At 37.8% G+C, this 18,804-nt stretch overlaps 2 protein-coding genes across 6 annotated transcripts in view; one reads left to right on the top strand and one right to left on the bottom strand.

Moving 5' to 3' along the window:
* Window positions 1-6,592, bottom strand: part of MYOF (myoferlin) — a 63,419-nt gene extending 56,827 nt beyond the window's left edge. For 2 of the 5 annotated variants that reach the window (XR_005257363.1, XM_038140638.1), the window contains exons 1-2: window positions 6,107-6,592; window positions 247-302 (exon numbers count right to left, since the gene is read on the bottom strand). Coding sequence is in view for 4 of the 5 variants with exons in the window: in XM_038140638.1 (XP_037996566.1) it covers window positions 247-302; window positions 6,107-6,194 (144 nt within the window). In the remaining variant the exon portion in view is untranslated. The remainder of the gene's footprint in view (window positions 1-246; window positions 303-6,106) is intronic. The other 3 variants (XM_038140639.1, XM_038140640.1, XM_038140637.1) reach the window with 2 other exon arrangements.
* A 1,074-nt stretch (window positions 6,593-7,666) lies between these two features.
* Window positions 7,667-18,658, top strand: CEP55 (centrosomal protein 55). The gene is made up of 8 exons (XM_038140787.1): window positions 7,667-8,017; window positions 8,874-9,152; window positions 11,411-11,455; window positions 12,210-12,348; window positions 14,256-14,569; window positions 15,563-15,634; window positions 16,248-16,373; window positions 16,825-18,658. The coding sequence occupies exons 1-8, from the start codon at window positions 7,835-7,837 to the stop codon at window positions 17,029-17,031; spliced, it is 1,365 nt and encodes a 454-aa protein (XP_037996715.1). The 5' UTR covers window positions 7,667-7,834; the 3' UTR covers window positions 17,032-18,658.
* The last annotated feature ends 146 nt before the right edge of the window (window positions 18,659-18,804 follow it).

Raw genomic sequence — 18,804 nt, 5'->3', positions numbered from 1 at the left:
AAGAAAGTGGGAACAAAACCAGGCCAAAACCCATCAGTTATCCATCCAATTTTACATTAACACATTGCTAATAAATTGTAATATACAGTGCAAGATGAATCCATTCACCTGCATTTACTAACACCTTGGCAGAACACATAGCACTAGATCCCCTTTCCAACAACATGCTCAGCTGTTGGAACTGACTTAACAACTTTGCAAGCATTGCCTTAAAATAACCAAGGATTTATTTTTTAAAAAAATTACCTCATTCCAAACAGGATTGAGTTCATTTTCAATTTTCTTTGTTTTCTTTTTTTCATCTGCAAATACAAACGAAGCATGATTAATTGTTTTTGCTAAAAGCACTACAAAAATGTATTTTTTCCTTTCACTTTTCTAAAGAAGGCTTGAACTTTAAACCAAATGTTCCAATTCTTTTTACCTCTTCCAGAAGTTGCACGTTTTACAACCAAGAAGTCCCCTGGGCAATTTTAGTAGTTGAAGCTTTTCATTGTTTTGCTTAGACATAGCTAGTTGTATTTCCAAAAAGCAAAATAAATATTTAGGTTTTGCAACCTTTTATAACCCTTAGCTTCACCTTCAATAATGAAAAAAGACAGACTAAAAAACTTGGAGATATCAAACCAAACAGAAACTTCTAAGTGACAGCAGTAAAGCACTACTTTTGAAAGTAGTAGAGAAAATGTGTTACACATTTACCATATTTGAGTTACAAAATATTTTTGAATGTTTCGCTCTGGAATAAAATCACATGGAAAAAAAAATCTTAAGGAGATATGCTTTCAGTGTCAGCACTGTCTGGTTTAAATGAGCAAATATTATAAGAAATACACACGCATGTAAGAGGAAATGCAATCCTTCCTGAAAAAAATGGTTTCCAGAGGTTATGCAGATGTGACTTCACTGAATTTACTGTAAAATTACAAAAATTTCAAATTTTTCATACTTCATGGCAAAATTTACACTTGGGCAAGCTACAAATCATGAGGATATGGGATGTGGTGCAAATTAAACATAGCTTGGCATTATTTTTCCTGTTCAGTTACAATATCTAGCTCCAATGGAGGACAAGTCTTTTGACACTCAGAAGCACAAAAGAGCACACAGCTCTTTAAACAGAGACTGCATATATTAGTGATAACAAGCATATTTAAATACAGGGTGTAAAGCAGCTGCTGATCTCCAAAATGCTCAGCCACCACAAGCAGTCCAAGCTTTAGACACACTCCACATCTTTAAAGACTCCAGTAAAGATAACTGCATTTTTGGTATTTGAAGTTATGACTGTACTTAGCCTGGGATGCAAGAACATATGCCAAATGGGCAAGTTCATATACCCACCAGTCAGGCTTGCTGACTGTGGTGGCCCTTTTCACTGGATGAGAGTGGGATGTACTGAAAAAATCAGCCCATGCTGCAAATTACAAGAACTGACTTCCATTTATGTAACAGGAATTGTCTACAATTCGTACAGGATATTGACTCATGTTGTAGGACAAAGGAAAGTGCTTTCATAACCATACTGTGGCCTGACATTTTGCAGAACAAAGCACTAATTACCAAGTTAATGACAGAAATTCAACTTTATGCAATCTAATAGGAGACAAAGAATTTTCAAAACTGGGTATTCCAGAATAACTGGGGTTGGGCACTGATACTCCAAATCCCTCTAGAAGATAGGATTTGAAAAGATGTTTCAACTGCCAGTGCAAAAAGGGAACAGTTACAACTGTTTGTAAAGAGGATAGTAAATTACAGACCTGATCCTGACGGAACTAATGGATAAAAGTCCTATGATCCCTGCCTAAGCTAAAATATAACTCTGTAAGGTGAGTCCTGGCTCGAACAACAGTCAGAACAACGGCTGACAAGGTGCTAAATTTTCCACTCTGAATTATCCATTTTCACAAAAGCAAGATTTATGTGTCCACTAATAGGCGTATTCTAGATTACACTGAGAAAAAAACCCTTTTTCCCTTATGCATCTGTGTGAAAGCTGGATGAAAAAACACTGGGAAGCACAGCTTACTTTGGGTTTTAGTTTTAGTCAGTCAGAGCACAACATTCCCATTCTTCAAGGAAGTACTTTGCATTCATTCCTGTCTCTTTACTGAGTTCCTTTTCATTACACTTTTATCGGTATTTTAATGCACTGGGTGGGGGTGGTATTTGTTTTTAAGCTCTTGCCAAAGCTCTTTCTTCCTCCAATCAAAATCCCCCATCCAAGCCGGGTGAGGTGGATTGCTCAGTTATTCCAGGAGCTCACAAAAGTTTCAGCTCCTCAGGCTGTTTTCCTCTGCTGGTAATGATTGCAGCTACAGTAACCAAGACTAAAAACCACATCAGGATAAATTGTGCAATAGGCCTAGTCACCAATTTTTTGTGTGGCCCTACCATGAAATACGAAATTATAATGGACACAGATAAAACACTCTATACTTGTTTCTTTAAAAACTAACTACAGTAACTGTGGTACTGTAGAAGAAATCACTATTTGCTTTATCTTGATGGAGGCATCACACTACCTTACATTATAACATGCTAGTTAATATTCTTGGGTGGAAATGACTGTCATAAAAATTAAATTGCTCAGTGTCAAAAAAAATTAAGATGAGCTGTTTAAACAACAACTGTTCATCATTAAAAATATTACAGTATAGCAAAACACTTATTGTTTCCATCTTAATTTTTTTTCTATTATAACTAGCATTTTAATCAACATGAGCAGGTGGGGAATAGCAGAAGCAAACATCTTTTACAACAGTCCTAAGTCTAAGATTTAAGACAGTATCACATTTCAGTTAACTAAGTATCCCATAAAACTTTTGTCAAAGGAGAATTAAGATTGCATGATGGCAGCAACTGCAGGATCAAATGGGCAGACCTCCAAAACCCTGAAATGAAATTTAGATAATTTAACTCTCTGCAAAACAGAAAATTTAAATCCAGTGAATAGTTACACTCAAAAACTATTTTCTTCCACACACTGAAATATAAACTAAAAGAGCTTTGAATTACTGCAGGCCTGCAGGCCTGCTGAAAAGCTCTTAGATAAAGCACAAATTGAATCAAATTGGATTAATCGAATTAAATACCATTTCACCTCAGTTTTTACTGCATAAAATGGAATGAGGCAGCCAAAACAAATGATCAAAGCACTAAATATCCTAGCATTGACTGCACATACAAGCAATTGAATCGATTTTTATGCAGTGAGACGAGACTCTAACAAACCAAAACGATCATACTGATTTAATCATTATCACTTAGTGCCAGTTTAGCAAATAGCAACAGTTTTTTATGGTAATTTGACCAATGAATTGTCTCATGTTGAGTGAAAAACTCAGAATTCTGCAAGAACAGCACCCAGTTCCAGATAGCAATATTCGTTTACTCTCAGGGTGTAGTTCTCTTTGAACTGTGAGCTTTTCCTAAAGTAAATAAAAGTTCCATCCCATTGGACTGGACATAAATGTGTTTAAAAAAAAAAGGGAAATGCTTGCACAAAACTGTTCTGCTATATCAGAACTAAAACAGCTGCCTATTTCCTCCTAATATGCAGCTAATATATATCTCTGTAACAATTCTATTAACTGCCTAGTCTGTAACCAGCTTAGTTATAAAAATGGAATAAATCTATTCTATTCATAGGTGAAACCACATTAACTTACATGTCTTAACACATAAAACATTTTCAGTCCTTTCATACTAGCAGTTGCAGGATCACGAGTTTTTTCTTCACAGCATGGCTGTAAAAGTCTGAGACTGAAGGAGACTGTGTTTCCATGGGAGGCTTAAATTTACTAAACCTGACATCAGCAAAGGTCCTGTAAATCAAAATTTGACCAAATACTGTTCTAATGAAATGCCAGCTTCCACAGCAATTTTCTGTCAATGAGTGCTGTTCACTAAGACTTCACCAAGAATACTCCAGAGTCAAACAAGAACATGAAAATGTGCTGCAGGACCAAGGCCATAGCCCTGCAAATGCTTGAGCTTTTCCCAGTCTAAAACATGCACTCCCAAATGTGCTTTTTATGTCCCCCAGGATTTACACTGGGTAGGGACTAAAGTTAAAGATTAACACCCTTTGACATATTCTTCCCAAAATAAGACTGGTTTCCTATCTCTACACATTAATGGGTGAGGAGTCAACCAGCAGTGTATATATAAAAAAAAAATCTATAAACATAAGCAGCTAGAAGCCAAAGATATTTTAGATTTGACTCTGTCCTTGCACTTGGTAACCAGGCGCTCCACTTACAAAGCAAATCAGAGCCGTTTAATAGCTGGGAAAAGCCTGGTATTTTCTGTCCCACTTGAATCACTCTGGACAGGAAAAAAAAATCAGACTGTTGGTATGTAGTAAAATCACATAAATAGAAGTGGCAAAATAATGATAAATTAATTATCCCACTAAAAACCTGTCACAATTAAGAAGCTGACACTGGTTAAGCATGTTTAGGAACATTAAAGATCCCAATTCTAGTACATAAAGGATAAATAGAAATTCATTCCTTTAATGTCTGTTGTCCAATCCCTGTGTTTGGATAACTGAAGGAATGAAAAACAAATCCAGCAATGAAGAAGGAAAAAAAGTCTGTAACTTCTATTTGCTGGTAAAAGTGAACTGCATTAGAGCACACAGAAGAAAAGTTTACAAGGAGGGGATTAAGTAGACACTTAAGCATAAAGAAGAGAAGGCATAATAAACCAGTGCTGGAGTATGAAACTGCAGAACAGAGGCAAAACACAGAAAGGCAAAACTGGCAGGAAAGCAAAGAGAGACAAGGAACTGGAAAGAGAAAATGGATACTTAAGAAGTAGCAGAATGTGAAACAAACCAGAGAAATGACAGTATATTCACTTTTTGCAGGGCAAGTAAAATCATATTTTAAGAATTATGAAGTTCCAAAAGCTACCAAGACAGGCTCTGCCACTTGTTCTAGCACACAGGGTGGTTTAAAAAAAAAAAACAACAAAAAAACCAACAAAACTTTGAAAAAAAGGAGGAAACGGAAGGAAACTGAATGATTTCACATCTTTCTGATGCTGAAATAAATGTATCTGAAAACTTGTTATTTTGAAAGTCAAGATTCTGCAGTGTGTGCAGTGCCTCATCCTTTTTCAGCCTACAGCTGTCATGATTTCAGATTTGGTTTCTAAAGATGACAAACTCCTGCAAGGATTTTTCACATTTTAAAATACCATTTGGATTTCAGTGCACAGTTAGGAAACCAGGTCAGCAGGAGATAAGATGCCTGTTTTCACAGTTTGGTTTGATGTATTACACGATCCAAAATTGCTTAAAGGTTTTGGCACCTTAAAAATAAATCAATACTAGAAATCAAGTTCCTCTAGTCTAGCCAAGTGAGGTAATGTTGGCAAGAGGTAAAGTATACTCTAAAACATACCTAGCTTTGCATATAAATGCTAATTTTATCACAGTCTTCTCTTTCTCCCATATATAACTGATAAGCAATGAATGTGAAAAATACCATTTCCTTCCAAAATCTTGTAATTAGATAATCTCAACAGGAAAAATTTTGACGTGCAATTCTGTTTGTGAAAAAAAAAACCCCAAAAAACCAACAACAACCAAAAAAACCAAACCAACCCCAAACCAAATTAAAACAAAATCAAACACCTTCTGAAATAGTACTACTATTTTTCAGTATTCTACTTGTAACAACAATAAATCACATTTTTGTTGTATGTGTGTGATAGTGAGCAGTGTCTGTTCAAAGTAATCAAGACAGGAATGATTTTTCAGATGGAAAACAAGGTAATCTTCAGTATCAGAATTAAAAGTGGGTTCATTCATTGAATTAGATTTGTTTTTAAAGCAACAGGTTAATCCGTTGGAAAAACTTGTAAAATAGGGATCCTGTAACAGAAGCACAGCTGCTCAGAACAGACCAATGCGCTCCACCCAGTTCAAACTTCATTCAGGTAACTCCAGTTTCTAATTAAAAATTCTTCCCTAAAATTACATCAGATGTAATTCCAGGAAAACATGATTTCCCAGATTTTCAGATACTACAAAGGGCACTAGCTTTTACAAAACCTCTTCCCTGGCTACATTTATGACAGTTTTGCTTACCTTTAAAAATAACAGAAACAATAGGATCTGGTTTCCCAAACTTGGTTTTAGGGATATTGGTAGCAGATTCCACAATCACCCGAAGCATTGTTTCCCTCTTCCCTAAATGTTGACTAATACCGAAGGAATTAGATCTTCAGTATCACAGTCCTTAATTTCTGGACTGAAATGCTAGCAGGAAGAGGCAGGGAATTACTGGTTTACAGCAAAGGAGGTCTATGGGTGGATCTATGACGGACTAGCTGCTCAAAGCTCTGGGAAAAAAAACAGTCCTGTAAATTGACACCAGGTTCTGTCTTGCGGCACAGAAAGAGCTCTCGCTTGGGAAATCCTGCAACAGAAAGGGCACTCTGCAAAAACTTTCCTGTTGCTGCTTTTATTCTTAAACTGCGTGATAAATCTCTTGCCAGGAACCAAGGCTAGAAAAAGCGTTAAGCGACAAGAACATTAAGCACGACTCTAGAACTCGATCTAAACCGCATCTGCCTCTCCGTACAGCAAGGTATGAAATTCCACAATGCCTTGTATCCCCCCCAATTTGTAGAACTTCATTGTTCGCAAATGTTTTTGGTTTGTCTCCGTGGCAGCCAAGTCGGAAACTGGCGATGATCCCAAAAAACAGTGCAAGTCCTCCCCCTCCTGTTGTACTCTGGAACGACACTGCAGCTTCCTCAGGGAACATCCTGGATATAGTAGATTTATGGTAGAATTATTGAAATACGTATCTATAATTAAAAATTTAAAAGTATTAAGGAAATGCGTGCAAAAAAAAAAAAAAAGAAATTAGAAGTGACAAGACTGTCTGTACAGTTTGGAGGTATTTGTACGTTTTGTCTTAAACATGTGCACAAACACTGCAGTAGAATTAACAAAGTTACACTTAAATGACAAGCACAAGAGCTCTGAGCTCCCCCGGGCTCAGCTTTAGCTTTCTTCAGCTGTGAGCGGAAGTAAAAACCGGAGAGGCTCCCACTGCCACTGCCACACGTGTCCCCGCGTCCCCAAGGAAAGAGAAGGGAAGCCAGCAAGAGGGAGCAAAAGGAGTCACACGTGAGAGCAGTTCAGCCTAGTTTTTTACACGAGACCTATCCTAGGTTACTTTGTAATTTCTAAAATTATTAGATTTGAGGTAGATGGAGAGGATTTCTGGAGAAGAAAAACCCCACGTGTTCAGGGAGGAACGAGGACACAGATACGTAGGAGAGAGAAGTGAGCGGGCCCTGCAGGCTCCACCCGAGCACCACGGCGCGCCGCTGCACCTTCCGGCAGCCGCTGCTGCCCAAGCACCGCCGCTCACACGCGGCCGGGAGCCCCGGGTAGCGACGGCACCGCCCGGGCTGCGACACGAGGGGGCGGTGACACGAGGGGACACCGACGCCACCGCCCCGCGGGGACCATCCGGAAACCCCGGAAGTGACGGCCCGGAGCCGCGGGATTCAAACTCCCGGAAGCGGCACGGGCCGGGGCCGGACGGAGCCGCCGCCGGGCCGTGCCCCCGCGCCGTGCCCCCGCACCGTGCCCCCGCGCCGGGCCGTGCCCCCGCACCTTGCCGTGCCCCCGCGCCGGGCCGTGCCCCCGCGCCGGGACTCGCGGCCCCTCTGAGCCCCGCCGGAGCCGGGAAGGCCCGCGCCGCCTGCGCTCGCCTGCAGCTGTCGGAAGCCGTGTCGTGCCCGCTGGAAGGGATCGCTGTTCCGTAGCGCCTCGTTCGGTTTGTGCAGGCGCCTAAAGATGAACGCCAAGACCGCCATAGATCGCATTATTGGCAAGGGGGGCCTGAAGTTGGGCAACTCCAGAGCTGACGGTGGGCTCGAGAAGGGTAAGCGGGAGGGCGCTGCCCCGCGGAAATCCATGGAGGAAGTGGCCACAGGCAAAGGCAAAATGACGGACCCGGAGCGGAGCGAGCTCCTGCAGGTGAGCCGGGCCCTCCCCGAGCCAGCGCCGGCCGTGCCCCATGGACACGGCATCGGCCTCGGGAGCGGGAGCCCCACCTTTCCTCTCAAAACTTTTGATGTCACAACTGGTTTAGTAGCGTCAGTCCAGAAAAACTTTTCGTTTCACACTTTCATCCTCAGATATTTTTCAATGACAGCTGAGCTAATAAAATCGCACTCATCTGACAAGGCTGGTAAATACAAAGACTTGAGGCCAGAGGTGCCAGTCAGTCCATTAAGCCGATCCTCTTTTGTCCAATAGAACATGTCTCAGAGACTTCTTTTAAGCACTTCCTGCAAAGACCTTAACGTTTGAAAACATTTGATTAATATGCCAAAAAGTGCAGAGTGTTTGTTTGAATTGAATTGTCAAGCTCCCACTCAGCTATAGGTAAATGAAATTGAAATTGGGTCGTTACATTATTCTTCCATTGCATCTAAAAAGCAGAAACTAATGCTTTATTATAACTCTTCTGTAACTCACTGTCATGAACCTGTGAAACTTGGTTCTTTGCATTCTCTCCTTGTTATGTCTATTTCAGACTGGTTTTACTATCACTTGATATATTTTAGATGATCACTCCAGTATTGTCTTCTTTGAGTTAAAAGTAATTTTATCAGCTAATTAAAGGCTAAGAGAGAACTCTGAAGGTGAGATTTTCTTATCATAGAATCATAAGGTCATAGAATGGGTTGGGTAGGAAGAGACCTTAAAGATCACCTAGTTCTAACACCTTCCACTAAACCCTGCTGCTCAGGTAATCTCAAAGTACTTGCTAATGAATGCATTTGATGTATAGACTAACACTTACTCTTTTTTATTCTGTTTCATTTAGAAAATACTTTCACTTGAGAAAGAAAAAGAAGAATACAACCATCTTCTTGGAGAGAAGGACAGAGAAATCCAAAACCTGAAAGACAAGCTTAGGTCCAAAACCAAGAATAGTGAAGTATCCTTATTACAAAATCAACTAGAGGAAAAAACAAAGGAAGCAGAAAGAAGAGAACAGTTACTTTGCTCTCTATCAGAAGAAATTAATAGGTTAAAATGTAATTTATCTGCAGTCATGGCAAAATGCTCTGATCTTGAGAACGAAGCCAGTAGTACTTCTCAGGTAAGCACTGAAGAAATATTGCAATTACAAATTGAAGTTTGTGCCCACTAAGCACCAATACCTGCTATAAAATAGAATGTTTTTAAAATTTTCTTACAGTCTGTGTTGCATGCTGAAATATTCTTGTATGAAGCAAGATAGTATCGAGATTGAGCTGTAAATGAGGAACAGTCAGAGAGAGCACACTTCAGGCAGCTTAGCTGGGGAGGGAATTCTCTCCTGCTGTATTGCAAGGTCCCTAGTTCAAAGTCACACACAGGTAGTGTGACCTGTGATACTACTGGGATGATCCACTGTTGCTTAGACAGGCACTGTGCCCTTCTCAGATTTGTGTGCTCAGTGATTAGACAGAGTGAGAAGGCAGCAGTGATAAGAGACATGGGGCACTAATAAAGACAAACTAAGCTCCTCACCTTATTCAGCTTCAGTCACGAGAATATCTTTCTTCTGTCTGCTCTTACAAATCCTCATTTGTGCCTCAGTTGTTAAAACTAATTGTCTTTACTTTCTATGGCATCACACATGGTAAATTCTTCAATGTGCCACAGGATAGGACAGGAATAATGAGTTTCTCCTCTCATGTGAAGTGGTCAGTAGGTGTGGCGCCAATCCTTGGCAGGGTTTACAAGTCCATTTAGGATTCTACAGTTTGTTTTTCCATTCCTGCCCCATTCTAATGTTCTTTGGAAAAGGCAGTAGTAACTCTGAGGGGCACAGGGAAATTGTTTAGGTACAGGTGCCTAAAAATAGGTGGCTCTAAGTCTTTCTTTTCCAGCTTTTGACCTGCAGATGGTGCTGGCTCCCTCCATGCTACACGGGAGTTGAGCAATTTCTAGAAATTCTGATATGGCCAAATACGTATCAGAATATCTTCATCTACTACTTTTGAATGGTAACACACACATATATAGTACTTCCAATAATGCAGTTTATTGAGAAATACCACTTTAAATGCAACTTATTTATTTTAAATTTTAAGACATTTTGAACTTTATTAGCGGTGTTAAAATGTGTTTTAAGTCAACAGGTTTTCATGATATTTTTGTCAATAAACCACCAAGATATGTATTACTTTAAAGCCATAGTTTTCTTTTAAAATTTTAACTGATTTATCAACAGGGGACAGTGATGTTATACTGGATGTCTTGGAAAACTTGAAAACAAGTCTAGCAATGCTGCTTGAAACTGCTAGGTGGCATACTAGCTCTGAAATGGAAACAACAGTTTTATGACACAATTTTGAGAAAGTTTTCACTGAGGCAGGACTCAGACATTCATAGAAACAAATTCAGTGTCTCCAATTCCTATTTTTATTAGGAAGTGTTTAAGTTTAATAATTATATTCGAAGTTCTGTATTTTTCAGCTATAAATTCTGTTGTAAATCATGTTCTAAGATCTATAGAAAAATGTTAGAAAAAATGTTGTTTGGATTTGGGTAGTAATATACTTTTTTTTTTTCTCACTGAAGTTCCCTCTGGCTTATACCTACATACTTTCATAACCACTTTGTTATGCAGAGAAGTTAAATGTCAAAGTGGGAGAAACATGAGTGCAACTGCTCTCCAGTTTTAGGTGGCTCTCAAGAAGTCTCCTACTCATACGTGTACATAAGTCAGACTCACTGTGCTGGGGATCAGGCTCAGACAATCAGGCACTTTGTCCTTGTGCTTGCAGACAGGCCTGCACGATTTCCCAGATCTTCACAGTCTTCCTGTTATCCCAGGGAAGCATCAAGGTCTCTGGCTTTCCCCAACTTCTCCATATGTCTGAGTCATTGTCACATGTATGAGGATACAAAAATAGAAAAAAACATTTACCTCTTCATGTGTACTTAAATAATTCCCCTAAATATCTTCATTTTTCAAAGCCTCTTTGAAGAACACCCTTCAGGACTTCCAAGACAGCAGTTCAGCAGAAAATACATTATGATTTCCTTAGGAAATGTTTTAATGTAACTATGAATTGCAGACTTATGGAATAAATTCCATGGAAATCTTTGTTCTGTATTTTGCAGAAGAGTCTATTTTAAATATCTGAAATGGCTTTCTGCGTAACTTGGATCCTTCGAAAAAACCCAGCAACCAACTATAAAGATCTTTAAACACAAAAGGCACATGTTTTCATTTTTAAATGCATCTGATTTAATTTTTAAAATATTCTTATGCTTCTTATGTGAGATCAACAGCTGTACAGGAGTAGCTTTGCTGTTTCAGCTGTCTGTTTTAAACAACACTAACAAGTTGTTCTTTGTCCACAGGAAGCTGCAACAAACAGCACTGAAGTTGAAAGACAATTGAGAGATGTAAGTTTCCTGTAAATTTCAAGCCCATACCATCTGTATTGAGATGCAGAAGAATGTAAATTATCATCATGTACATTTTGGGGTAGTATGGGACTTCAGAGGTTATGTTTCTTTCTAAAATATAATCCCTAAAATGATTTTGTGACAAGGCAATAATTTAAATTTAAAAGCAAAAAAAAAAAAAAACTTGCAAAAGAAAAAAAAAGGTTTATTTATCTTTGAAAGACCTTGCTTGGAATATCAGAACAAAGTGGTTGCTGACAACTCAGAAGCCTCTAGGAACCTGACACTGCCTGGGATAGCATGAGGTTGGATTAGAAACCTCCTGAGGTCCCTTCCAAGCTGAATAAGTCTGTGAGCCAAGCAGCTAAAAATCCATGTCCTTGTTCTTACAAATTAAATTGCAATGATAGTTTTATTTTATTCCATTTTCAAGGTCTGTTATTTCATATTTTATTTTATATTTGAGATTGAAAAGTTAATTTTTCATAATCTAGGCATGACTCATGAAAGCCTTTGTTCTTGAAGTAATTTTCCCATTGCTGCAGCTTTAACTTATGCTCAGCATCCTGAATTAACTTTCCAAATTAAGATGGATTTTTTTTTTTTTTGTATAGATTACTACAATTTGCAGCAGACTTATCTAGCTTATCTTTAATAACTTCTAATATTTTGAAGACATAAGACAAATACTTTTGAAGGCTGATTAATTACCAGAGACTTTTTTGTTGTTCTTCTTTTTCTTTTTATGAAGGCTCTTGAGAAAAATCAGCAGTGGCTACTGTATGACCAGCAACGGGAAGCATATGTCAGGGGACTGCTTGGAAGGATCTTTGAACTTGAACAGAAGGTAGAAATAGTTAGCCAGCAAGAATCTAAATCAAATTCAGAAGGTATCAACTTCATTTTTATCCCCCACAAGTGACCCAAACCATAATTATCTATAGAATAAATTTTCTGAAAATGAATTATAGCACACTTAAAATCAAGACTTTGTTCTCAACCCTTTGGCTGCTTAATAGTAAAATTTGGTTAAATAATATTCCTCTGCTTCCTGTTATCTAACTATGTTACTTGACCAAGAGTACTTCCTGTTCTTATCCACTTCAAAGATGGTTTTAACAGCCTTGACACTCTATTAGCAACCTCTCTGTTTGTGGAAAGTGTTGAGGCAAATAGATGTACGTCTCCCATCCTTCAAAGTACACTTTCAGTAGACATAATGGAAGCATTAAGGATTTATTAGCTAGGTGTGGATCAGATTTTTTTAAATTTACTTTTTTCAAAATAAATATTATAAAAATGACTCAAGATTGCCATGTTCTTTACTCACCTGAACAGTTGTTACAGGGCAGGAAAACCTGTGATAGTTTTTGGCACCTCTCCAAAGCAGTGTTTCACAATAAGGATCTGGCCACCTCCAGCTCACTTCCTTGCTGTGCAGTTCCTCAATAAGGCACACCCTCTCAGTATTAATAAAATTTAAATCATACTAAACAGAAGAACCAGAAGGCATTGACTTGCTTTTCTTATTACCAAATTATTGATTTCATACGTGCTGTAACTGACCCGCAAGGTAGATTCACTAAACAGAGCAAACATTGCGGGAGTAAGAGCATACCCACAGGCTTGCCATTAGTAATTCATGGGCAGTGGCTTGGTTTCTGTATTGCTGTTTGAATCTTTCTGGAAAACAGTGAAATATCATCACAAGTTTTGGTGCTGTTCAGAAATCTATGATCAGTATTTTTAGAGGGAGGCAGACTCAGCTCACCAGAAAATGTTCCGTAGAGTTACTGAAGTCAAAGCTTTGCCACAAGAGCAACCAGGAGACTTAAAGTCAGGGTGTAAGCAGCTTCAAGCAGCTAGGCAGTAGCAGAAATCCAAGTTTCTAAGAACCTAGCTATACAAGTTGAAAGTATATATATGAAATTTTTTTCCAGGGAAAAACTTGGCCTTTCTCTCAGAATGTCACTGCCCTATAAAGGAGTTTTGCTAATGAGAAGGTAGGGCTTAGTTCATAGCTGAGGGAAGGAAGAACATTCCAGCAGGAAACTCTCCTTAGTAAATTACTCTTTGAATAATTAGGGTAAGTCTTCAATAGGGAAATTATCAAAGTCACAAAACTTACAGTTCCAAAAATCAGCAAAGCCCATGAAATTCTGCATCCCTCATTCTGCTTCTACATGCATTTTGTATTGCTCCTGAATTTTTGCAGTCTGCCTCTTAATTTTTTCCTACTTAATAAACTTTTCTTGGGTCAACAAGCAGAAATTTTCTAACCCTGGTTTACGTAATAGTTGCTACCCGAGAAGCAAGCATTTTTAATCAAAAGAACTGTCCTAGTCCTTTTTATTTACTATTTAGAAGTAAATTATGGTATACTGTTTGGAAAAGGTGGTCTGCAAAAGACAGTGGAAGGTCTAGTTTTGGTCAAAAAGGTTGAAGTAGAATCTATCCCATCCCCAAGAGTATCTCTGGGGAGGGAGTAATGCCAGCAGTTTGCTTAAAGAGCCTAAAAAAGAAGTAGAAATCCAGTGTCTTTGGGTCAGATTCCCATGAGTCAGTGTAATGCATGAGGCCTTAGAAGAACTGTGTTTTCCAGTAAGGATATTGGTAAGGAGACTTCATGTATTATAAATACTGAAAGCTGTTTCAACCAAAGTTTGGTTCTAATCTGAGCTCTGCAATAGCCTACTATGTCAATTTCTATTAATAAGCCGGTAAAGATTTAGTGCTCTGATTTTTAAGTGGGATTTTTTTTTCACATTACTAACTCAATTATTTCTGACTCATTAAGGTCATCTGCAAAAGGAAAAGCAAGACTACTGTGACCAGCTGTTTCTAACTGCTAAGAGTAACCCTGAGACTGAAAGACGCACTATAACCCAGCTGAGATCTGAACTTAACGAACTTAAAAAGACATATGAAGAAACACAAGGGGAAATGATGAGTTTAAATGCTTTATTGCAGTCACAACGGCTTGCTGAAATGAAGACTCAAGAAAATGAAAATAAAATGAAAGAGAAAGCACAAAGACTAAAACAGGAAAATGAAACTATCAAAGAACAGCTCAGAGAAGAAAAAGAAAAGTCTGAAGATCTTTTGTGTCAGGTAAGTGGATGGATTTAGAGGTTTGAGATATTAGCAAAGAATCAAGAGAGATGAAAATTCATAGTTAATCAGAATGGAGCATCCCTCTCTCTGGTAACTATTCTTCACATAGATCTAGACTCATGTCCTTGTGGTTAAAACTGAATTGTTTAAAGAAGAAACTTCTTTGTTAATTTATTTCCCTAGTCTTAAGGGACACATAAGAGAAGGCAGGAAATACTGAATTGATTCTAATATAGTTCATCCTTAAGACTAATAGTAAATGAGAACAGGAAAGCTAAAAAAACATTTTATCATGTGCTCCTAACTCTGGAATACCACTAATGTTTGCTGTCACCTGGCAGCTAAAATACAACTGATATTTGAAATACAAGAATAAAATTTACTAGACACCAAAGTTGACCAAAAGCAGAACAACACTTAAGCTCTCTAAAGATAGACTGGTTCTCACTGGCTAATAATGATTAAAATATTTTTTTTTATTTTATTTTGTTTTATTTTATTTTTTAAAGGTGAACAACAGCATTATCATAAAAGTTGATTCATGCTGAAAGCAGAGGATATTTTAATGTATGCATTTATCTAATGATTATAATATAGTTCTTTCTCACCCTTAAACTTATTCTCTTCTATTAAAAATTTGCATTGTTTGTTTTTTTTAAGATCACATCATGTTCGTGCGAACATAGGTTTTGTGAGAATATTTTTGTCAGCATCCTGGCAATCACCAGGCTTCCAGTTTTGGTTTCTTTTTCTAACAGTAACATCATCCTGCATTCCCCCTTCTCCGTGCAATAATAATTTTTTCACTAGGGTTTTCCTTGGGGAAGTAGTGATTTGAATTGAGTTTAGTTCTTGCATAACAGACATACATTTTCTGTTGGCATTGGAATGTAAGAGTTTGCTTCCATCTCATTATAAATTAATTCTTTTTAAGCTTATTAACTATTGTATATGGAAGTTGTTTGTTACAAGTGTTCATCTGCCTTGTAGGTGCAGCTCCTTCGTAAATCATTGCTGAGACAGGAGGCAGAACACACAAGAATAGCTTTGTTGGAACAACAGGTAAACCATTATGTGCTGAAGTGCTGGTATTTAATCTGTGTTAGGCACAAAGTTTTTCTAGACTAACTTCACATTTAAGAATGATTAGTGTATCAAATAAAGTAATGCTAGGCCAACTGTACATAATCTCTTGATGCTTTCAAAAATTTTTACATGTGTAAGGAGGAAAATCTGTAACCTTCTTAAGAGGCTATGATCAAACCTGATGCTGTTTTCTCCATAGTCACTTGTTCAACAGGTAAAGCTTCAGATAAGGCACAGGAAACATTCTAAAACTAATCACCTAATTAAAGTTTTGTAATATATTTTTACATAGTTATAGAAATAAATAGAAAATATGGCAATGCAATTTCTTTATTTCAAATTGAAACACCCTCCAATCAAAATAACTTTAAACTGTACTCTTCTAAGGGAGATTTTAATAATTGGACAGGTGTGAATTTCACTGTAATGAAAGCAACAGCAATTTTAAAATTTTCATTTAGATTTTCCTTTTAATCCCATTTTAAGATGTTATTGCAGTGCAAAACTGACTTTAAATATATAAATGGGAAACATTCCTCCCAATTCATGCAAACTTTGACTTTAAGTTTTCACTTTGTTGGGCTGCCAGATCCAGATATGTACCACAGACTTAGAGAACGGGAAGCTTGATCGCCAGAACTTGAAGCATGAGTTAAACCATGTTCTCAAGGAGCTGCGCAAGGCCAAGGAGAAAATAACCTGTCTGGAACCCCTGGTATGTCCTGAATATTCAGCTCACAGGTGAATTCAGTCTGGGATTTTGCATAAGCATACATCCTCTTGCTTTGGGATCTTGAGTAAGTGTCCCTCCATCCTTTATGTGTGTTTCCCCAAGGCGCAGAGCCCTGTGCAAGCCAGGCAGGCACTGCTTTGCTCTCCAGCAAGCACAGAGCAGGAGCACTGCAGCAGGGGCTCCAGAACAGCCAGCGTGCTGAGCAGGGAACACTGTGTTCTGTATCACAGTGTGTGACCCAGTTTTGTCTGTTGCACCATGACAAAGATGCAATGTGTTTCCACTCAGACTTGCTGCTGGTGAACAGGGCACAGTCCTTAGTGCTGTTACACACCCAAGGCTTGCGTGCCATCAAGCCTTTAATATATTTTCCTACAGTGTTTGATCAGTGCATGCATGCCCCAGTCTTACAGCGAAGCTCCTCCTTTTCCAGAAACTCCGGGAACCTGGACATATGGAATCACAAGAAGATTTGCAAGCTGTATTTGATAAGAAGCTGACCACACATGACAGAAGTCCTCCCCTGAAACATTCCAGCTGCCTTGATGAAAGTTTTCTCGAGTGTCCCAGGTGTAAAGTGGTTTATCCAACAAGCCGCCATAGAGAATTACTAGCACACATTGACTTCTGTACAGCTTGAGCTCCAAATGGACTTACTATCTTTGCTTCATATATGCTGCCAATATGCCTGGCAAAAGATCTTTTAAAGCTTTTTTCTTACAGTTGTATACAGGATTGCTGATTTTATAATTCAGTTCCACAAAAACAGTATTAACATTATAAATTGGCCTCAGTATTTTACCTCATGTTTTTGCAAAACAGCTACTGCATTTTCTAGTTGCAAACAGAAAAATTTTTTAGAGTTAGGAATATTTTAAATAGTAAACTACTGACTTTTTTTTTTTTTCTTTTTGCACTATTAAATGTAAGAATAGTAAAAGCACAATTATTGTGTCAGACTATATTTTAGTTTTGGCATACCCAGGTCTTGGTTGTTGAATCCTGATGATAGTGCTTGTACCTTAACTGACAAGAATAGCTGCAAAAGATTTTTGGCCCTCATAGGTGCACTATATATATATCTATATATATATCTATATATATATTTATTTATACATGGTGTGTGTATATATGTGTAGTGTGTATAGTATATACATACATGTCTTATATATCATATATATGTGGAATATCAACATCTTGATACATACTCAGGAGGGCCATGTTAGATCTTTGCTGCTTAAGGCTGATGTTCAAACCATCAATCTTAAGTAGCTGATTATCCTGAACCACCATCAGGGGTGACTAAAATGCTGACCAAGATTTAACCTCAGAAAAACCAACTTCCTAGCAAACAAAAACTTCTTGGTGCAAAGAAAGTTTATATTTCAGACAATGTCAGAGGCCATTTTTGAATTTTGCATATAGAATTATGCTGAATTAAACTTGTTTTGCTTCTGTATTTTAGAGGTTAAAGTTGGGAAATGTCAGTTATTCAACCTTAGATTTGACAAATGTCCCAAAGGGCAGTTTTTAACAAATTGCTCCAGTGTATTTGAAGTGTCACTGTATTTTGGTATTAATACGAAACACGAGTTAATGACAAATTCTGGCAACAAATTAGAAACTGGCAAAAAAATCCCTAATGCATTTGCAATTGCAGTGTTATTTTTCTCTAGCACTTACTGTAAACTTGAATGTGTTGTGAGCATTTTGTTCCTTGCATATGTAGTAAAGTCCCAACAAAAAGTTACTTCTGTGGGAATTATTAAAATGGGAAAATTTTACAAAGATACACCAGTTAAGAATAAATTTGAGCATTTTACAAGTTTGTGGTTTGCTGAGGACACAAAGTGTCTTTCTCTGGCCTGCTGATTCTGATTGCTAGCTGGTGTCAGATTTCTCCATCATGCTTTGCTGCAAAACTGTGCTTTTACCCACAATGTTCACCTTAATCCCTGATGGTTAAATCTTATTATTAAATATGAAGGTGTTTTCCAAGTTATTGAAAATAACTGATACTATCAAGTGATGTTACTCTCAATTAAATCCAGTACTCATGAGATAGAAAATACTAAAAGGTATTATCTCTATATCTGAAATATCTCTGCCAAATTTATTGTATTAGCCATTCTCTATCCACTTTTCAATTTCACTGACTGTGTCTTGGGCTAATCTTGGTATTTGACAATTTGCTCAATTGCTAGCAACAGATTTTATGACCAAAGATATGATAAACTAATGAGTAAAAGAGAAATTGTGCTTCAGAGCCTCAAGGTTTTGTCATGAGGGAAATTGTCCTAATTTCATATATTTTTAAAAATCTTTTCATTCAAGATGATAACTATGCTTTTCATTACAGCCTAATAATTTTAATCTCTAATTAAACTACTTTTAAAAGTTTGGGTTTGTCATG

Source organism: Motacilla alba, chromosome 6 (assembly GCF_015832195.1).
Source record: "Motacilla alba alba isolate MOTALB_02 chromosome 6, Motacilla_alba_V1.0_pri, whole genome shotgun sequence".
Taxonomy (NCBI): Eukaryota; Metazoa; Chordata; class Aves; order Passeriformes; family Motacillidae; genus Motacilla; species Motacilla alba.
The sequence above is the reverse complement of the archived record's forward strand: the minus strand, read 5'-3'. Positions and strand labels throughout refer to the sequence as shown.

What these genes read in the sequence shown, in the direction of transcription:
- CEP55 (XM_038140787.1), top strand. Translation starts at nt 7,835, where the DNA reads ATGAACGCCAAGACCGCCATAGATCGCATTATTGGCAAGGGGGGCCTG. An exon ending in AGCGGAGCGAGCTCCTGCAG is followed by an intron (nt 8,018 to 8,873) that starts GTGAGCCGGGCC and finishes TGTTTCATTTAG; the next exon opens with AAAATACTTTCACTTGAGAA. An exon ending in TAACCTGTCTGGAACCCCTG is followed by an intron (nt 16,374 to 16,824) that starts GTATGTCCTGAA and finishes CTCCTTTTCCAG; the next exon opens with AAACTCCGGGAACCTGGACA.